Source organism: Pelodiscus sinensis, chromosome 24, assembly GCF_049634645.1.
Source record: "Pelodiscus sinensis isolate JC-2024 chromosome 24, ASM4963464v1, whole genome shotgun sequence".
Taxonomy (NCBI): domain Eukaryota; kingdom Metazoa; phylum Chordata; order Testudines; family Trionychidae; genus Pelodiscus; species Pelodiscus sinensis.
Genome location: NC_134734.1, coordinates 17,741,953 through 17,762,492, shown reverse-complemented (window position 1 = coordinate 17,762,492; position 20,540 = coordinate 17,741,953). Strand labels below are relative to the sequence as shown.

At 55.1% G+C, this 20,540-nt stretch overlaps 1 protein-coding gene and 1 long non-coding RNA gene across 4 annotated transcripts in view; one reads left to right on the top strand and one right to left on the bottom strand.

The window, feature by feature from the left end:
- Window positions 1-7,367, top strand: part of LOC142819469 (uncharacterized) — a 31,358-nt gene extending 23,991 nt beyond the window's left edge. The window contains exon 3 of the long non-coding RNA XR_012897389.1: window positions 7,237-7,367. This is a non-coding gene — a long non-coding RNA (uncharacterized LOC142819469). The remainder of the gene's footprint in view (window positions 1-7,236) is intronic.
- LOC102461691 (dnaJ homolog subfamily A member 1-like) lies at window positions 66-20,163 on the bottom strand. Of its 3 annotated transcripts, XM_075906915.1 has the most exons (8): window positions 20,031-20,163; window positions 15,286-15,434; window positions 15,009-15,201; window positions 12,279-12,383; window positions 10,558-10,785; window positions 7,286-7,516; window positions 6,237-6,337; window positions 66-4,986 (listed from the first exon to the last, which is right to left on the bottom strand). In XM_075906915.1, exons 1-8 carry the CDS (start codon window positions 20,146-20,148, stop codon window positions 4,759-4,761), a joined length of 1,353 nt encoding a protein of 450 aa, XP_075763030.1. In that variant the 5' UTR covers window positions 20,149-20,163; the 3' UTR covers window positions 66-4,758. The 3 variants fall into 3 exon arrangements, with proteins under 3 accessions (XP_075763030.1, XP_075763029.1, XP_075763031.1); XM_075906914.1 differs by having other exon boundaries at window positions 15,009-15,434; XM_075906916.1 differs by having other exon boundaries at window positions 15,009-15,434; window positions 20,027-20,112.
- Window positions 20,164-20,540: the final 377 nt, after the last annotated feature.

Sequence of the window (20,540 nt, the reverse complement as noted above, 5' to 3'; positions counted from 1 at the left end):
AAGCCCTCCTCACGACTGGCTCCTGCCACCCACCTGGGCTGAAATAAAGCAGCAGACACTGCCCGTCTGATGCCGGTTTGCTTTTAATGCCACGTACAAAGTTTCCCAAGAGAAGAGACAGACACCAATTTAAAATACTCTCAAAAATAAATTAAGGTTGTTTCTTTTAAACTCCCTTCTGTGCAAAAAAGGAAAGAAATCGGCCCCCCTCTCCCGTAGCTACTTCCTAGAGCCTAGTCTAGGGCAACGTCTAGACTGCAGGTTTCTTGTGGACGAGATCTTCCGCAAAAACTTCTTGCACAAGAGCACGTCCATATTGCAAAAGCGCATCGGAAAAACGATGTGCTTTTGCGCAAGAGAGTCCACACTGCATGGACACTCTCTTGCAAGAAAGCTCTGATTGCCATTAACAGAATGGCCACCAGGGCACCTGTGCTTCTTTCCATAGGCTGTTTTTGTGCGAAAACCCCCAGTTTCCTGTCCACACAAGAGCTCTTGTGCAAAAAGGAGTTATTCCTCATAGAAAGAGGAATAACTATTGCACAAAAACCTAGGATTGCTAGGTGCCCGGTTTAGGCCCGCACAGTCTGGTATTTGAGGTCTGTGTCCGGTTAAAAAAAAAAACCCCAAACCCAGAAAATACTGGATATGTAAAATGTGGCAGGGGCGGGGAGAGCTTGGGGATTTAAAGGCGCAGTGACTTTTTTTTTTTTTTTTTTGCTCAACAACTCCTTCCCCCCCTTTTTTTTGTTTTGCTCAACCAATTTTTTTCCCCGCCATGTTCGGTATTTTTTGCGAAAGTATCTGGCAACCTTACAACCCCTCCCCCTTTTCTTTTGATTCAGAGTAAATTTACTTGCGCAAAAACGCGCTTGCAGTGTGGACGCGCCGCGAGTTTTTGCGCAATAACTCTGCAGTCTAGACGTAGCCTAGGTGTCGAGCGAAGAAATGCACTAAAAGGCAGTCAAGCACTAGGGCCCGGTTTGCATTTTGCAGGCCTCACGTCCCACGGCTCCGGCAGCCCCCGCTGCACCTGTGAATGCCCCTTGCTCCTTTACGCTGCCACAGCTGGGCAAAGCATCCCAGGCAGCCCTCAAATTCTGAGAGCTAGTGAGCAAGGTCTGTATCCTGTAGCCTCCGCCTGAGAACGAACCGGGCTGGGACGTGAATGATTGGCGGTGCTGTCCTCGTCTTGCACAGAGAACAGACACCCCTGCCCTTGCAAATGCCTGGATAAAGCTGCCAGTGCAACCCCCCACCCCCCGGCCTCTCTCTTTAGATTTGATGCCCTGGTATGTTTTGTGGCCCCCACTTTAAGAATTCACAACCAAAGCCTCATCCTTCTAATTACAGGGATGGGCAATCATTTTTGCAGGGGGCCACTTAATGAATTTTAGTACATGGTCATGGGCTGGCTCCTCCCACAAGGGGCGGGGCCTGGAGCAGAAGAGGCGGGGCTGGGGACTAGTCTGCCCCCAGAGTTGTCTGGGGCCACAGGCTTTCAATTAAACACACAGCAAAACGCTCCTGGCTCTGCTGCTACCGAGTTGTCTGGGAGCTGTCTGGGGTTGCAGCAGCTATTTAAAGGGCTCGTGACTCCTGCCCCACCACGGCTGGGAGCCATTTAAACAGGATCCTGCTGTCTGAGCCACCTCCTGGAAATTCAGTGGCACAGGAGCAGGATATAAGCAGTCTGCAGGCTGGATCAAAGCGTTAGGAGGGCCAGATGCGGTCAGCCCTGTTCTAATCACAGGGCATGACAGCTTCCCCCCCACCCGAGCCTGTTTCCCAGGGTGGAGGGGTACATTTGCCCATGAGGTGGGTTTACCTCTGGCTCAGGACAACCCATGCAGGCAGCTTAGCTCCTAGGTGAAGAGCCATCTGGCCCTGGCTTGGACCCTTCCCGTCTGTCACTCTAACCACAAACCCGCACCCAGCCCCCTGCAGAGCTTGGGAGAGGACCCAGCTTCTGTTCTAACCACTAGGGAAAGCTCCCTCCCTAGAGGAAAGATGCAACTCAAGAGCCACAGGCGTCCCACACCGTGGGGTGACTGTTTAGCGGAGATGTGCTCACCCCATCACAAGCCAGATGGAGGGCAGATCTCACTGCCTTGGGGGAGTGACGGTTGAAAGCACAGATCCGATGCGAGCGGGAAACAGCCCGATCTGTACTCATCAGCTCGGCTCCAGGCACGCTGCAAGCTCGGACCAGCCCTTTGAACTTCCATTAACCCCCCCAGCCAGATGAGTGGGGCAGAGCACTAAATTCTAGCCTTGTTCACCCTGCACGGGCGCCCCCAAAGGTCCTGGAAAAAACTCTGACGAGTGACAATGCCACAAGACGAAGATGCACCAGTTTGACTCTCAGATCCCCCCGGCTGTCAGTCAGGAAAAGCTGCCTCTCTCTGGATCTGTGAAGGGAACCCGGCTGACAGCAACCAGCAGGCAAGTCACACAACAGTCACACTGGGAGGGGGCAGAATTACACCTCCACGCCAGATGCAAAGCCACAGCTACAACGTCCAGAATCGTCAGCCCCACTGCCCACGGCGTGATTCCTAACCACTAGGGCTCAATCTGTACCTTGGTCTATATAAAACAGGAACCAAGCAACTGTCTTAACCTGGGTGAGAGTTTACCATATTTCCAAAGTGCCCCTCGCTCTAGGCCAATATATTTTGGGGGTTCAATCCCCATGTCCAGAAGACAGAATCGCTGCTCATGGAAAACTGCCCCTTGGCTTCCCCAGCGACCCCTCCTGAGGTTTAAATCCTCAGCTTAGATGTTGCCTGCACTTAACGTTCAGCCGGGGCACACAAGAAGTCAGGCTGACTCAGATCCAGGGTCCATGTCGTCCCGTATCCCATCTCTGACAGCGGCCAGCCAGCACCAGCTGTTTCAAGCAAGTGGCTGTCTTCCAAAGGAAGAGACGTTCCGTTGCTTCCCTTCCCCACACCTGCTGGACTGTCAGTTGACAGAGCTAAGCCGCAGCTTTTCTTCGCCGGAAGCAGCCTGCTGTCGCCCAGCCCCCGTCTGCAGCAGGGACCGCGCACTGTGCTCTGGCACAAGGCCTCCCGGAAGGACCCAAGAGGTGGCGAGCGCTGGAAGAAGAGTGCTGCAAACAGATCTCTTTGCTGATCAGCTGGGGCAGCAGGAGGAAGTGCATGGGGCCAGTATCAGGGGAGCGCGGAGACCGCAGGGTTTGGTAAGGTGAGCTGGGCAGGGAGGTTTCACACGACGACTCTGCTCTCTCCCCGCGACGTCGGCACACGATCGTTGTTTTACCACTGGGGAAACTGAGGCAGAGCCATGCCAGTCACACTGGCAGACATGGCCACAGAGCTCACATTTTTCTGCCTCCCAATTGGCTGCTCTAACCACTCAACCGCACTCTCTTGCAGTCTGCTACCAGGGGCTGTGGGCTTGTCAAACACAGGTCTGAGCTCCTCTCCCAGCCCATGAACACTGGGGTGGGGGCCTCACTCATCCCCCACTGCTACTATGAACAGTGTGGCAGATTTGCAATGGGATCAATGGTGGAAACTAAGCCTTTAGCTCTTGTTACTGTGCCTGGCACGGGGTGCTAAGACAGACATAGTTCATAGGCCTGGAGAGACCCAAGGGGAAGCAGCACAACGCACCACGGCCCAGGCAGACGAGAAAGGAAGGAGATTAAAACCCTGTAGCGTCAAGAGCCCGCTCTGTCCGATTCCAAGAGAATGCAAGGGCATGACCCTGAAAGAAAGAGCTGAGCCATGCTTTATTCTGGGATAGCGCATCGCTCAGGACTACCAGTGGAGGGCGTGGCAATTGCCAAGCACCCGCAGACAGAATCGATTCTTCACTGTCCTACACCGGGCGCACCCATTTCCACTGGCTCGGCATTTTGATCCCACTCTACACAGGCGTAAACAACCACAGGGCAAGGCAAAGCTCTGGGAATTGAGTGCTACCAAAGGGATCAGCAGTAGAAATCTGGGGAGCGGGTCCAGGCCTTGAAGCCCCTTCCCAGGGTCGCCAGGCGGATCCGATTCCAGGCTCAGGATGTAGCTAAGTGCCCCCGGGGCTCCTTGCAATCCCAGGCTTTCCACATTGTGTTCCTCGCCAAGGGGACGCGAATCAATGGCGAACCCGAGCGGACGGACGCGCCTCTGCGAAGTGGCTTTAACGCCTCCCCCTTTCGCGTCAATGTGCAAGAGATCTCCAAAGCGAGCTTTGCCGCTCAGGCAGCGGAGCCGGACAGTCCACCCAAAGCAGAGGAAGCAAAGCTCCCGGGGCAGATTACGAAACGGCGCGACGCTTTCGTGCCAACGAAAGCCGGTCGATTTCCCACGGAGCTGTGCGGAGAAGCCGGAAGGGGCTTAAACTGACAGATCTGATTCTCCATGACACTAAGGGTCTTTGATGCCTCCCATGGGCGTGGAGGGCCGTTACCCCCCTTTAAAGGCCTCATCATTGGGGTTTCGGCGCGCAGGAGAATCGGGCCCCGAGTCACCGCGCTGAATGATCCCGGTGGAGCTTGCTCAGGGATCACCACGATGCTCCTCCCAGGCAGCCCCTATTAGCTGCCTCCTAAGCCCTTACACGGGCTCCGCCTCCCTTGAGTGGGACAGGGGACGCAGGGAACTCTGCTGGGGCTCAGCGGCGCCCCCCGGAGGAGTGGCCGAGCAAGGTTAACTATTTACATCCCTGAACCGCATGACCTTCCAAACCGCCCCCCCACCCCCGGCTCCAGGGAGGGGGAGGACGTCCGGGGGGCTATGACGTGTGGCACTGGACGTGCGGGCGCGAGGCATCCTCGAAGTCGTCTTCGAAGTAGGCCTCGCCAGCGTGAGGCTGCCACCAGTGTCCCGGCTGGGAGAAGTAGTCGCTCAGTTCCACTTCCTGCATGTTCTCCGTAGCCATGACCTCTTCCTGGGGCGGGAAGAAAGCTCGGAGCTGGCGGAGCCGGTCGGGGGGCAGCCAGCCTGGCTCTGGGAATTTCACCTGGGAGAGGCAAAGGGAGATAGAGCCAGGCCTGAGGCACAATGGGGCAGGGAGAGCGGAAAACTCCCTGGCTCTCATCCCCATCTCCCCAACGCCCGGCTCTGCCCTCATCCTCCCTCCTGAGGGAAACGACCTCCCCCAGGTGAGTTACTGAGGCCTGGATCCTGGATGTGGTCTCCTAAAAGCAGAGCTGCTGCTAACAGCCCTGAAGCAGCAGTGGGCAAGAGATGGCCTGCAGGCCGCATCGGGCCTGCCAAGCCGTTTGAGCTGGCCTGCAGCCGCCCTGCCACACCTGCTCCCCCAGGCCAACTGAGCCCTGGCGGCGGGGGAGTGCGCCAAGTCCTTCGCTGTGCGAAGTGGCTGTTGGCTCCCCCCCCCCCCGCCAGGGGCACATGGTGCCTAGACAGAGCCGCCAGTCATTTTGAACAGCAAATGACTTAGCACTCTCCCTTGCCCCCAGGACTCAACTGGCCTGGGGGTGGGGGAGCACACAAAGTCTCCTTCCCCCACCAGGGGTGGGCGATATCTAGAGGGAGCCAGCCCTTCCGCCTGAAGCCCCACCCCTTCTACCTGAGAACCCTGCCTTTTCTGGGCGGAGCCAGCCTGCAACCACTACCCACGATGCATGAAGTGGCCCTCTGCAAAAATTATTGCCCACCCCTGCACTGGAGTCTAGTTGGAGGCAGCAGCTGACTCACGAGCCCCTGATGTGAAGTGGGCACTAGAGGGAGAGAACGAGTCACGAGGGGTGAAACCCACCATCCTCGCTGGGCACAGATGGCAAATCCCGTTTAACCAGCGAACTGCTTAAATGCAGGGGGGAGGGGAATGATCTCTTCCCGCGGGCAGGCTGCCGGTTACCTGGTTAACCATTCACATCCCCAGTGGCTAAGCCAGAGACCTTGCAGCTCGGTCTCTCCCTGCAACCTGGACCTTCCCACTAATTTGGCTGCATCCCACTTCTCCCAGAGCAGGGCGCCTCTTACAGGCGCGGCTCTGGGGCTCAGATCCTCACAGGGATGGGAAGGGGGTCTCAGTAGCTGTGAACCAGCCCGGAGTCATCAGGGATGGTTTAGACAGTACTGGGTCCTGCCATGAGGGCAGGGGACTGGATTCGATGACCTCTCAAAGTCCCTTCCAGTCCTAGTGGTCTATGATTCTATGAATGGGGCTCGGGCCAGGGACACCAGGTGGGGATCAGCCCGGTGGCCTCTGCGGCTCCTTGGAAAATGCCCCTCCCTGCCCCTCACCTGGAAGTGTATGACAAGCCGGCCCTTCTGGGTGGGGTTTCTGTAGACGGGCATGCCCTCGTTGGGAATGCACTTCACGGATCCTGGCCGGATGATGTCACCTATGCAGGATGGGAGGGGGGGAGGTGTGTTAAAGCCAGAACATTTCACCCCCGCGCAGGACACTGGTTTGGGAACTCATGTTGCCACAGCCTTGCGGGGGCGGGGCAGCTCCCTGAACGACCCCCCTGGCTTGCAGGACTCCACCCTGCATCTGGAGCACAGCTCAGGAACGACAAATGGCTCTTTCACGCGGCTCCTGCCAGAGGAGGTTATGAAGGCCAAGACTTCAACAGGGTTCAAAACAGACCTAGATAAATTCATGGGGGATAGGTCCATCCACGGCGATTAGCCAGGATGCACAGGGCTGGTGTCTCTCGCCTCTGTCAGAGGCTGGGAATCGGTGACAGGGAAGGGATCACTTGATGGTTCCCTGTTGTGTTCTCTCCCTCTGGGGCACCTGTCGGAAGACAGGATCCTGGGCTAGCTGGTCTGACCCAGTCTGGCCGTTCTTAGGTGATCAAGAGGAGCATCTCAGATGTCCACAATAACACGATCAAGGTGCTGGGGAGATGGGGGGGATTCCTAGATGAGCCCCCACAATGGTCTATGTGATGGGGGTGCCCAGCTGCAGGGCTTTGCTGGACAGACCTCCAAAGGAAGCATCTTATGGGTCCAACGTGCATTGGGGGCACAGGCCATCTCTAGCGGGCTGTCTGTAGGGTATGTTGTTGATTCCACGTGGTCACATGTAACCCGAGTCACATGACCAGAGGCCATGGTGCCGGGCACACAAATAAGTAAAGGTTAGGCCTGTCCAGAGAGGGTGGGTCTCACCCTCATGCGACATGGAGGGAAACTGAGGCACAGAGCAGGGAAGGGGCTCTCAGAGTTCAATGGGAGAGGTGGAACTAGAACCCAGGTGTCCGGTCCTCCATGCTTTAACCACTTCTCTCCCCAGCCCAGGAATGGAATCCGGGAGGCTCGATTGCCCCGGGTCGCCATCTCACCTCGTGGCGAGGAGACAAGCAGGGTCCTGTTGTCCAGAGTGTGGACGACTTGCCGGAAGCCGCACAGAGCATCCACCAGGCTGATCTCCTTCCGGATGATCAGGTCGTTGCCGATGCGCCGGAATACCGGGTGCTCCTTCTGATCCAGGACGATGACCACATCCCCTGGCTCTAAGCCAGGCACCTGGTCCCCTTCCTCGTGGAACGTGATCCTCTGCCCATCCTGCATGCCTGCAACACCAACCCTGATCACTTGGTGCCCTAGATCACTCTACAGGCTGGTTGTAAAGGTGCCTGTCATTTTGACGTTCAAACTACAGACGCCCAAAAACGCCTTCACCCAGCACCGAAATGCAGCCACTTCTGGGGTGAAGCACAGCCACTGATTCTCAGCCACACAACGGCACAGGCCAGGAATCCCTTATGACAAACTACAAGAGGAACTTCTGGAGGTGTGAAAACACTGGGAACCGAAGATCTGATGGAGCAGATCAGAAATAGCAATCTGAATTAGAACTGGCTCTTTGATGCATCTCCCACAGTTCTTGCAGCACATATTAAAACCAGGGTGTAAAATCCTGTTTAACTGGTTAACTGGTTCAACAGTCCGGTTAACCGATTAAAGGGAGACAGGCGGCGGGAGGGCACTCCATCCGCCCCACTTGCAGTGGAGGGTGGGGGTGAGGAGAGGTGCTCCAATCTGGGGGACAGTGCTCCAAACTGGGGGGCTCTTCTGGACCTGCACAGGGCTGCTGGCTTCCAGCCTCAGGTGGACTGGGAGGTGGCAGTCCCACACGGGGTGGGAAGGCCACAGGTGGGGGTCTGCTCCCAGGTTAACCACTACCCGGTAAGAATGAGCAGTTCAGGGTAATACTTACTGAGTAATGGGTTACCCATTCACATCCCTAATTAAGACAGTATGATTTAGTTATTAACCCATCTCAGTTATTAGCTAATGAGGATGCTTTCACTATGTTTTTAACCAATTAAGTTATCAACTTGCACAAAGTTATTCTCACAACAAAGAAGTTAATAACAGATACATTAGTACTGTCCTGTAAGCTGTGTGCTTGTGCAGCAGCTCAGGAGAGATTCCAATGCTGCCCAGCTAATTAGCAGAGTGCCCACAGCTACACTGTTTCTACGGGTGGTGCACATTTGCATAAACATTGGTGCAGATTAAAAAATTATTCTGCACATAGATGAAAAAATGCACATGTAGAGGGAAAAGATTGGAGGGCACATTGCTGCCCTGTCATACTGATTAAATATGACTAATAGATCAATGACCTGGGGATCACAGTGGATGAGAAGCTGGATATGAGTCAACAGTGTGCCCTTGTAGCCAAGAAGGCTAATGGCATATTGGGGTGCATTAGAAGGAGCATTGCCAGCGGATCCAGAGAAGTGATTATTCCCCTTTATTTGGCTCTGGTGAGGCCACATCTAGAATATCGTGTCCAGTTCTGGGCCCCCTACTATGGAAAGGATGTGGACGTATTGGAGAGGGTCCAGCAGAGAGCGACCAAAATGATTAGGGGACTGGAGCACATGACCTATGAGGAGAGCCTGAGGGATTTGAGTTTGTTTAGTCTGCAGAAGAGAAGACTGAGGGTGTGTCTAGACTACAGGGTTTTGTCAACAAAAGTGGACTTTTGTCGACAAAACGATACTTGCGTCTACACTGCCGCTGAGTTCTGTCAGCATAACATCGACAGAACTCAGCAGTTTTGTTGACAGCGGTAAACCCCGTTCTACGAGGAATAACGCCTTTTGTCGACAGAGTTCTGTAGACAGAAGGCATTATTGCATCTACACTGTCCTTTGCATCTACACTGTCATGTCGACAAAGCGGCTTGCTTTGTCGACAGAACTGGATGTAGTCCAGGCGCTCTTTTGTCGACAGAAGCTTTGTCGACAGTATCTGTCGACAAAAGCCTGTAGTCTCGACGTAAACTGAGAGGGGACATGAGAGCAGCTTTCAAGGACCTAAAGGGCTGTTACAAGGAGGAGGGAGAATAATTTTTCTCCTTAACCTCTGACGATAGGACAAGAAGCAATGGGCTTAAATTGCAGCCAGGGAGGTTTAGGTTGGACATTAGGAAAAACTTCCTGTTAGGGTGGTTAAGCACTGGAATAAATTGCCTAGGGAGATTGTGGAATCTCTGTCACTGGAGATATTTAAGCGCAGGTTAGACAGACACCTGTCAGGGATGATCATTCTATGGTCCTGCCATGAGGGCAGGGGATGGGACTTGATGACGCTCGAGGTCCCTTCCAGTTCTAGGATTCTGTGGTTCGATGTGATTTTCTGGCATCAAGAAGTTGTCTCAAACACTGGGCAAGAAATCAGGGAGGACAGACAGTATCCCAGGGCTTCACAGGAATAAAATCATAGGACTGGAAGGGACCTCGAGAGGTCATCGAGTCCAGCCCCCCGCCCTCAAGGCAGGACCAAGCTCCGTCTACACCATCCCTGACAGATGTCTATCTAACCTGTTCTTAAATATCTCCAGAGAGGGAGATTCCACCACCTCCCTTGGCAATTTATTCCAATATTTGACCACCCTGACAGTTAGGAATTTTTTCCTAATGTCCAATCTAAACCTCCCCTGCTGCACTTTAAGCCCATTACTCCTTGTCCTGTCCTCAGAAACCAAGAGGAACAAATTTTCTCCTTCCTCCTTGTGACACCCTTTTAGATATTTGAAAACCACTATCATGTCCCCCCTTAATCTTCTTTTTTCCAAACTAAACAAGCCCAGTTCATGAAGCCTGGCTTCATAGGTCATGTTCTCTAGACCTTTAATCATTCTTGTCGCTCTTCTCTATGGTGATCACACTGGTCACCATGCAGCAGGGGCGTGGCCTAAACAGGAAGGGGAGGGGCTACCCCATATTGGCCTGGGGGCAGGGGAGCAGTAGGGCCTCCACGGGCTGTATCCACCCCTTGGTGGGCTGAATCTGGCGCACGGAGGCTCTTTTGCCCACCCCTGACATACTGGGATTTTCATCCAGGGATCTCCAAGCCCTTTGCAAAGGCATCGCTTGGCCCTGAGCACAGGACGGACGCACACAGGGGATCGAGGACTTGTCCAGCCTCACGTGGAGAGAATGCAGCGGAGGGCTGGGAGCAGAAGCGAGAGGCCCAGAGTCCTGCGTTAAGGCCACGGGACCATGCTGGCTCGTGGGTGCAGGAACAGAACCCAGGCTGTCTCACCCGCGCAACCCTCTCTCAAGCTCCCAGGACCCAGACAGCGCCTTGGCCTCACCTCTGTCCAGGTGGACATTCAGGATCTTCTTCTCCCGCGTCACCCTCCTGCCGTTGCAGGTGAGGCAGCGATCCAGGGGCCGGACCCACTCGCCCTGGCCCTGGCACTGCGAGCACATGGTCTGGATCTGCTGGATCATGCTGGGTCCCAGCTGGTGGACGTGAAACTCCATGCCGGTGCCGTGGCATTTGGGGCACCTGCTGTTGACGCCTTCCCGGACCCCGCAGCCTGTGGGTGAGAGAGGGGAGACAAGACAGCGGGTGTCAGGCAGGGCGGAGGGTGGTAGTCTCGGAGTCAGCACATTGCAGGGCTTTGAGGGGCAGCTCCCGCATTGCCCTTAAGGGCAGGGTAAGCAGGCGCACGCCACAGACGGCCAGGAGGCACTGGCCAGGGATCTAGGCGCTCCTGGCAGACGAGGGGAGGGGTGGAGCAAAATCCCCATCCTTGTTGCCCATCTAGTGCAGTGATTGCTCACAGGCTGAGCTGGGGGGTGGAACCCAGGAGTCCTGACTCCCAGGGCTGGATTAACTCTTCAGGGATTGGGGCTACTAGATTTATGGGGCCCTCTAGGCTCTGGAGTGGGGTCGGGGTGTAGGAGGGGGCTGTGGGTTGCGGTAGGAGGGTCAGTACGGGAGGGGTGCAGGCTCGGAAGTGGGGCAGAGGAGTGTTCCCTGTAGGCTGAACGCTTGTCAGGCTGCCCAGGAGAGATTTAAATGCCACCTAGGTGATTAGCAGAGCGCCCATAGCCGGCAGCCTGTGTTTCTACTGGTGGTGCACATCTGCACCTGCCACAGTGCACACAACATGATTTATTTTGCACAGGGAGGAAAAATTAGAGGGAACCTTGGCAGGGGATGAGGCTGCGGTCAAGGGATTTGGAGTGTGGGAGGAGGCTCTAGGCAGGAGGTTGGAGTGCGGGGGTCTGGCTGGGAGTTTGGATCAGGGCTGGGGTTTGGTGGGAATAGGGCGAGGGAGGGGGTTCAGGGATGGGACAGAGGCACCAGTGCATTTCCCCTTTGGTGTGGGCAGAGAACCAGGTGGCTCCGCACAGCCCGTGTTTGATTGCAGACAGCGCCCCCCCCCCCCCAGAAGCTCCCATTGGCTGGGAATCGCAGCCAATGGGAGCTGCAGGGGTGGAGCCTGCAGGAAAGGGCTCATTGTGGCGAGGTGACTCAGGAGGGAAGAGGAACGGCAGCACGTGGACCCAACTCACTGCCAGGTAGAGCTGGCCCAAAACTCAGCATCCAGGGACATTAATGGCTGCAGCTTAAAGGGGGTCCCCTCAGCCCAGGGCTGCAGCTCCTAAAGCCCTTTTCTTAATCTGGCCCTGCTGACACCCAGTCCCCTGCTCTAACCACTAGCCTCCACTCCCCTCCTAGACCCAGGAACAAAACCTGAGCCTTGACTCCCAGCCCCTTGCTCCAGGCTTCCTCTCCACATATGCATGGCAGAGTCTCCGTAACCTGAGAGGCAGACCCAGCGAGAAGGGCTGTATTTGAGTATGGCAACGCCCCTCCCCACTTCCCCAATTTCAGACTGCCCCCAAACCAGGGTCACGCCTGGTGCTGCGCCAAATGCACATGGGAAAGAGCAAGTCTCAGTAGGCGCCACTCCTGTTCCTCATCGGATGGGGCCTGCAGGGTTGAAGCTGCGCACTTCCCCCCTCCTTTGGGGCCCCGACTCTTGCAGGGCCCCAGATCCAGAGCCGGAGGCTCACTCACCATTACACTTGCTGCAGATGATGTTCTTCTGCACGGACAGCTTTCGGGTGGTGCCGTTGTACAGATCCTCCAGGGTCACCGAGAGAGGGTGCACCACCGTCTTTCCTGACCACAGGACAGAGAGAAACCAGACGCCCATCACGGACATGGCTCCACCCCTATGACTCCCCACAGAGACAGCAGGCTCTCCTCACCTCCCGCCATCTCCAATGCGTTACAAGCTACATCCATACAGGGATCGCTTTGCCCAACCCAGACAGGCAGCCCCCTCTGGGGTGGAAAGCAGCAGCTGTTTGACAGAGAAGAGCAATGCTACGCAGGGATGACTCACCCAGCCCTGACATGCAGCCATTTCTGGGGATGGAATGTGGCAGCCATTGAAAACACATCCCGCAAGAGGTTAGTATCAAAACCGTCCAGTCCTCGGGCTAGCTGCACCCTGGACCCTCTCCTGTCTCTGAGGGTGCCGATCCAGGTGACATACCTCTCCTGCTCTTGGACTGGATACCTGGGCTACAGTTCTGAAACCAACCCTGAGAGCAGGTCTGATTGGGTTTGAGCCATGTAATTCTTCCATTCAAGAACCACGGCCAGTGGTCAACATAGAGTCCAGACAACTGTCTTAAAACTGAGTATCATTCAATCTTAATAGCAAACCAGGAAATGTGTGTGTGGTGCGGAGGGGGGAATTTCAACCCAACAGTCAGCCTACAGACCCCTCGAAATGGAGGAAGGCCCCATGAAGGGGAGGTGTCTCCCTCTTGGAATACTCGACAACTCACTGGCATCTGCCCTCCCCCAGCCAACGACCTTGTAGCTGGGTAGCGATCTGTCCCCTCCCAGCCTTCGCAAGAGCCGGCAATTTCAGCACCGTCATGACTAGTGCATGGGTTTGGTTTCTTCCCTTCCTGGCCTGTTTACCGGGTGGCTCCCAACCACCCTGTAATTAAGCTGACCCACCTATGTACCCAGTCACCATGGCCGTGTAGTCACATGGTAATCCAGTCCCATGCCCAGGTCACGCAGTCCTTCTCATTTAATCAGAGCGCCCCTTTCTCCCTCACGCCCTGCAGTTAATTGAAAGCTCCAGGGGAATTTGGAGAGTCAGGGTGTAATTACTTGAGTGTGAATTTGGACAGCAGCCCAGAGCTAACCCCTCTGGTTGCCGTGTGTCGAACCACACAACACAGGTTCCTTGCTATGGGGCTGGAATGAACCTGAGGGGGGAGGGCTCCATTTGAAAAGGGGCCACCCAGGCAACACAGCGCCCCCTAGGGCTACTGAAGCAAAATGCAGGACAATGTAGCATGGCGGGACTGGAAGAGAGCCCTCCATAGCCTCTCCATGCGACACCCAGGGGCTGTGTCTACACTGGCAAGTTATTCTGGAAAATCAGCCGCTTCTCCGGAAAAACTTGCCAGCTGTCTACACTGGCCGCTTGAATTTCCGCAAAAAGCACTGACGATCTAATGTAAAATCATTAGTGTTTTTCCGGAAAAGGGCCAGTGTAAACAGCACAGTAGTGTTTTCCGCAAAAAAGCCCCGATTGCGAAAATGACGATCAGGGCTTTTTTGCAGAAAAGCGCGTCTAGATTGGCCACTGACGATTTTCCGGAAAAAGTGCTTTTCCGGAAAAGCATCCTGCCAATCTAGACGCGCTTTTCCGAAAATGCTTTTAACGGAAAACTTTTCCATTAAAAGCATTTCTGGAAAATCATGCCAGTGTAGATGTAGCCAGGGTGTGTCTAGACTACAGGGTTTTGTCGACAAAAGTGGGCTTTTGTCAACAAAACTATACCTGCGTCTACACTACCGCCGAGTTCTGTCGACAGTAAGTCGACAGAATGCGGTAGTTTTGTCAATGGCGGTAAACTTCATTCTACGAGGAATAACGCCTTTTGTCGACAGCGTTATGTTGAAATAAGGCTCTATTGCATCCACACTGCGCTTTTTCAAAAGAAAGCGTCTACACTCTCTGTTGAAAAAGCGGCTTGCTTTGTCGACAGACCTGGCTGTCGTCTAGACACTCTTTCTTGACAGAGGCTTTGTCGACAGTATCTGTCGACAAAGCCTCTTTCGAAAAAAGCCTGTAGTCTAGATCTACCCCCAGAAGAGATTTTCAAGGAATCCTGTCCAGGCTTCCACCGATTTAAGGCAGCAGCTGATCACAGCCCACCGTGGCCTTCGCTGCCTAAGATACTCATCCAATCCTCAGCTCAGCAGAATGACTCTGGACTCGCCCTTCCTTTCCTAGCTTGCCTTCAGCAGTGCCGATATTAGGGATGTGAAGGTTTAACCAGTTACCTGGTAAGCTTCACACCCAATGGGTAAGGCTTCCCGGTTAAGGTTAATTGGTGGGGCTGGAGCAGCCCCCTGCCTGGGGAGGAGAAGAGGTGGGGGGGGGGGTGTTCCAGGCCAGCGGCAGGCTGGAGATCCCCCCTCGTGCGCCCCCTCCCTCAATCGGTTGGGCGGTAAAACAATATGTTTAACCTGTTAGCCACTTAAATGCGATTTTACATCCCTGGACGATACACCACATCAATGCAGCCTCTTGCTGCAGGAGCTGAACCTCCAGGGTGCCTCTCAGAGCCAGCCCCCCTGTCTCCCTGAGCACCTGTCCCTCCCAGCTCAAGATGACCTCAGAGCTTAACCCTGGTCTCCAGCATGTGTAAGCCCACCCCGTGCCACCAGCACGAACCTCTCTCTATCCCAGGAACCCATCCCAGGTACCTCTCCTCTCCCCCCGGCCAGGCATCCGCGCCCCTCCTCCGAAGAACATGTTGAATATGTCCATCGGGGACCCGAAGCCTCCTCCTCGGCCTCCCACGCCGCCTTCTTTCATGGCCCGCTCGCCGCCCCGGTCATACAGCGCCCTCTTCTGGGTGTCTGACAGCACCTCGTAGGCTTGCGAGATCTGCTTGAACTGGGGAAAGGCGAAGAAAGTGAGAGGCTCCGCCTGGCCCTGCTCGCCTCCCACGGCAAGGGAACCACTGCCCTCGCCACCTACCCGCTCTCCTTCATTGGGGTTCTTGTCGGGGTGGTACTTCAGCGCCAGCCGCCGGTACGCTCGCTTGATCTCGTCCAACGTGGCACCCGGCTTGACGCCCAGAAGGTCGTAGTAGCCCGTTTCTTTCACCATCTTTCCCTTCTGATGTCCTGGGGGAGGGGGACAAAGCAGGTTCCAACAGGGCCCAGTGCTGGCGCTGTACACAGCTGCTGGCTCGCCTGGACTGCTGCACTTATCTGAAGAGGCTCCATGCCCAGAGCTGCCAGACTAACATACCTGTATGGCCCCCAATACTACAGTATCTGAATACCTCAAACTCTTTAATCCACGTGAAGCAGGGCTATGCTATCTTCATTGTAAAAATAGGGAAACTGAGGCACAGAGAGGCTAAGGAACTCACCCAAGACCATACAGGCTGTCTGTGGCAAAGCTGGGAATTGAACTCAGGACTCCCAAGTCCCCATGGACATACCCCCGCCCATGGGACTGAGTGGCACTGTGACCCTCACCACAAAATGGCCCCAGAACAGGAAGCTGAACCCAGCCCTACAGGACAGGAGCTGAGTCAGGTTCACTCTGGTCCCTGCCCATGGGGAGCCTCAGTTTCAGATTTCACCCCCCGAAAGCCTCGGCATAGCCCTGCTTCTGGCCCTGAAATCTACTGATCAATGCCAGTGACGATGGTGGGTTTGGCCATACAGATCCCGGCCTGCTGGGAACTACAGGGCCCTCTCCAAATCCACCGCACACCCAAACCCGCAGGCAGGAATGAGTTTTCAATCACTGGGGATCAGGGCTAATGAAGGACAGTTCTCTGCATGTGGCAAGGGGCTGGACACAGATAGGGCTAGGCTAGTCTCCAGGCAGGGCGTGGTGGGGTCTGCTGACCTAGCGAGTACTGCAGCCCGTGTCTTTAAATGCTGGGGTGCGGCAGGTGAAGTGGGAACAGCTCTCAGTCTTGGGAAGCCCCTCCCTTCCTGTGCTCCCCTGTTGAATCCCTCCCCCACACTTCTTTCCCAGCTCCCCTCCCCCGCAATCCAGGGTTGCTAAGCCTGGTTAGTGCCTCCTACCAGCCTGCCGGGGCTGGCACACAGGAAAGGCTCTTGGTTCAGGTCATTAGCAAAGCAGCTACCTTGCCTACAAGCAGCCAGTTGGCCCACAGCAGCGGCACTGACATGGAGGAGCAAGGCAGCTCACCCTGGGCACTAGAAACTCCCCTGCGATTATGTTACCAAAGAGGGTTGAATAACACAGCACTGGCAAACGGTGGCTGCCTGATGCTGCACGCTCCCGACGGGGAACAAGTACCCTCCGCTGCTCTGGAAGTCGAGAGGTCCTGAGGGTACTCAGGAGCTCCCACTCAGCACCAGGCAGATCTCAGACCCTTGACCGGGTGCTGTGCTTCTGGAATCTGGGAGCCGATTTGAAAGCACAGCACCCGGTCTAGGTCAGACAGAGCCCAGCTTGGACTGAGTTGGGCGGATTCCCAGATCCGTGCCCTTGTTACAGACCCCCTGGGCCAGGATCCCTGAGAAATTGGGGGGCTCAGAGTGAGCTACACATCCAGGAGCTTAAGTCTGAACACAGCATGATCTATTCCCTTCCTTGACCCCTGGCACCATCCAATCTGCACATGTTCACATGCAAATGCCCTTATCTTAAAAGCTGCAGCTGGAACCTTGGCTTGGGCCAATTTTATCTAGGGATGTTTAAACGTGTTTACATACAGGGGGGAGGGAAAAGAAGGAAGCTGGTGCTTGTGGGAAGCTAGTTTTTAAGCTGGCTCCCACTTCCCCACACCCCTCTGCTGCCTTTGTATCAATACCAAGGCAGCAAGGGGTGTATGTGTGTAGTATAGACTAACTTGGCTACACCTCTGAAGCTGCAGTATAGTCGTTAGGATTAATTGATGAGCCCAGGCTTATCAGTTAATCATGTAAACAGGGACAGGGTAACATCCCTAATTTAAATTGGCTCCACATCAATCAAATCCACATGAAGCCCCATCCATAGGGGGTGAGTAAGACTAGTGTTTCTCAACCTTTTTTTTTTTATAAAGTACCCCCTTTTCAAAAAAAGTACCCCCAGGACCTACAGTTTTCAGACACACACATTGCAACACATGTGATTAAACAACTTAATCGTAGTCGGGCGGGCGATGAAATTTTTGGGTGTAAAAAGTACAAAAATAACAAAGCACTGTAAAACTTAAAACAAAAAATCAGTTTTCTCCAAATTTTCAATTGTGTTGACGTACCTCTCAGACTTCTCTCGAGTACCCCTAAGGGACTCCTACCACTGATTGAGAAACACTGAGTTAGACCCTTACCAATTTCAGCCCTATTGAAACTCAGTTCAAAGGGCAAAGAGACTGCAGCGTGGGCTACAAGTTTCCTTCTAGGGATGTGAATGGTTAACCGTATGCTTCCCCATCCTGGTTAACTGGTGGGGGCTGGAGTGCCCCCCGTTAATTGGTTAACAGGCTAAACATTATGTTTAACCTGTTAACCAATTAAACAGGGTTTTACATCCCTACTTTCTTCCCCAACAACTAGGGCCAGATGTTGGAAGATTCACCCTGGACAGGTTAAACTGGCTAGCCCAGGACCAGACATGAAAGATGGTGAGGCTTCAGGATAACGCCCTGGTGACAGGCCTGACAATCCTCAGCTTTTGGCAGTTTCAGCAGGGTGCTTTCTGTGGACCATGCTGGGGTGTAACAGCCTCAGGCTAGGAGAGACCTAATAAGATCAAACCTCCACCATCCTGCAGGAAGGAGTTTGTGTCTCCTCCTCCTCCTACTGCATGTGTGGAGGATCTTTGCTACTTCAGTCCTCCCACAGCCTGTGTTTTTAGGGTTCCCGTCTTACATGAATAGCTACTCCTCCTCAGGATTTATCCAGGTCACAGGCACAGGGCTCTGAAGAGCAGTTATGAAACTGACCAGAATCTTGTTAATTACAGTCCAGGCAAAGCTCTCCAGGAGCATCTGCCTGCAAACTGAAGAACATAGGGCTACTCTGTTCCTATTTGGCTGGTTTTTCTTTGCAACTTTAAGGGCTGTTAAAATGAAAGCTGAAGGTGTTGTAGAGGCTGCGGGGAAAGGCACCTTCAACTCAGGAGCGTTTGTGGGGGTTTTTCCCAAGAGAACACTGGGAGTATATCAGGACAATCCTGTCCACAGATGCTCGGAGACTATGGTGCTGAGGAACACACAAGAACCTAAGTAGACTAAAACAGCCCTCTCTCCCCACAGCGGAGACCCCCAACATCTGCAGCACAGAGCTAAGCTTGCAGAAAGCAGAGTGATCTTTTGCTCGAGTTAAGCACTGCTTCAAACCCAAGCTAGCTGGCTCAGCATGACAGGGAGCTGAAATTGGGGTGCTGCTGATGAAATGGGGACTAGCTTGCTTGAGTTCTCTCATCATGCAGCCGTTCTCTTTGAGCTAGGCTCACTCACATTGGTACAAACTCCTCTATGGACTAGGGATGTGAAAGGTTAACCAGTTACCTTCACTCTTAATGGCTGAGGCTTACCAGTTATGGTTAACCAGTGGGGGCTAGAGCAGCCCTCCACCCCCTATGGGCAGGGAGCTGCTCCAGCTCCACAGGGCCTGCCACAAGAAAGGGGTGCACCATGGGCAGCAGAGCTCCGCCCTGGCCAGAGCAGCCCCTGGCCGCAGTGTGTATGTGGGGCGGGGGGTGTTCCAACCCAATGGGGCTAGAGTGTTCCCCCTATTTCATTGGCTAACCAGTTAAACATAAAATTGAACCGGTTAACTAACTAAATGGGATTTTACATCCCTACTATGGACCCACTTATATCCTTTCAAAACTGGCTAGGTCAGTTTAACTCATGCATGTAAATCTACCCACAGAAGCTAACGCAATACAGTAGAAAAGAGTTCGCACCCAGTTACACTGGTTTAACTAAACCTGACACCGGCTCCACTAAAATCTGTTTTGAAAAATGCCCCTTTCATTAAACAGAGCCACTGTGCGCCTCGCCCCGGCACGAGCCTAGTCCCAATGGCACCATGGCACAGAAGCATTTCTGCACTGGCCTTCTCAGCAGCCAGGCCAAGGGAAAGGCAGAGCTGCCAAGGTAGGGGGAAGCCAACTAACCCGAGTTAACTCTGCAGGGAGGACAGGCAGAGCCCTGGGGAGGCAGACCCCAGCACAGCAGTGGATTTAGGATTGCGGGGAGGGGTGACACCACCCAGAACGGATTTTTCTAGACACCCAGCAGAGGTAGCGCCATCCCGCCCCATCCCTGGAGGGGCGCGCACGCCCCCCCCTCTGCTCCAGGGGGCAACAAGGGACCAGTGGCCAAGGGGGAGGCTTCCCCCTGCTGCGCCTGGGGCAAGGCGGGGCTGCCCCGTTCTCCCACCTGCTCTTGGCAGGGGGGGCTGGTTTCGGGGTGACACAGCACAGAGCCCAGGCCCTGCCTCCTGGGGGGGGGGGGTTCTAGACCCTGGGATGTGGGAGGGACTCAGGTATCTAGGCACTGGCCAATCAAACTCTGGGGGGGGGGGGGTAACCCTGGCAACCAGAGGGCTGTGCGGGGTTTCCCAAGGGGGCATCAGTCCCTAGGGTGGGGGAGGGACCCAGGCGCCCGGGGAGGGTGTAAAGCCACGGGGGGGGTCCCCAGGGCTCCCATGGGGGGAGGGACCCAGGAGTCCGGGGGGCACCGACGGGGGGGGAGGGACCCAGGTGTCCGAGCCCCCCCCCGCTCACTTACCCACCGACGCTCAGCTCCTTTCCTCCCTTCTCTTTCCGAACTCTCTGGAAGCCCGGCCGCGCCCCCTCCCCACCCATTGGCTGCCGCCCAGCCCCGAAACACGCCCCTCCTCGCGTCCGCATCGCTCATTGGCTCCCGTCCCTCCCGAGCTCCGCCCGGGCGGAAGCGGCCGCGCCCCCTCTCCTCCCAGCTCACTCATTGGCTGGAGTTCCGGCGGGGCACCCGCCCTCCCCCCTGACAGCTTGTGAACCCGCCTACTCCTTTCTCGGATTGGCTGCCGGGCCGGCCTTCTCACGCATGCGCCCCAGCCTTTGGGTTAAGTCACGCCCCTCGGAGGGGCATGCGTTGCTCTGATTGGTGAGGCCGCTAGAAGGTTTCCACCAATTGGATCGAAGGGCGGCGATTTCAAACTTTGCCTGGAGCAGGGGGCGGGGGAGAAGAAGGGGAAGGGAAAGGAGGGGGAGGGGAGGCAGAAGAGAGGAAGGGGAGGGGAAAGATAGGGGAGGAAGAAGAG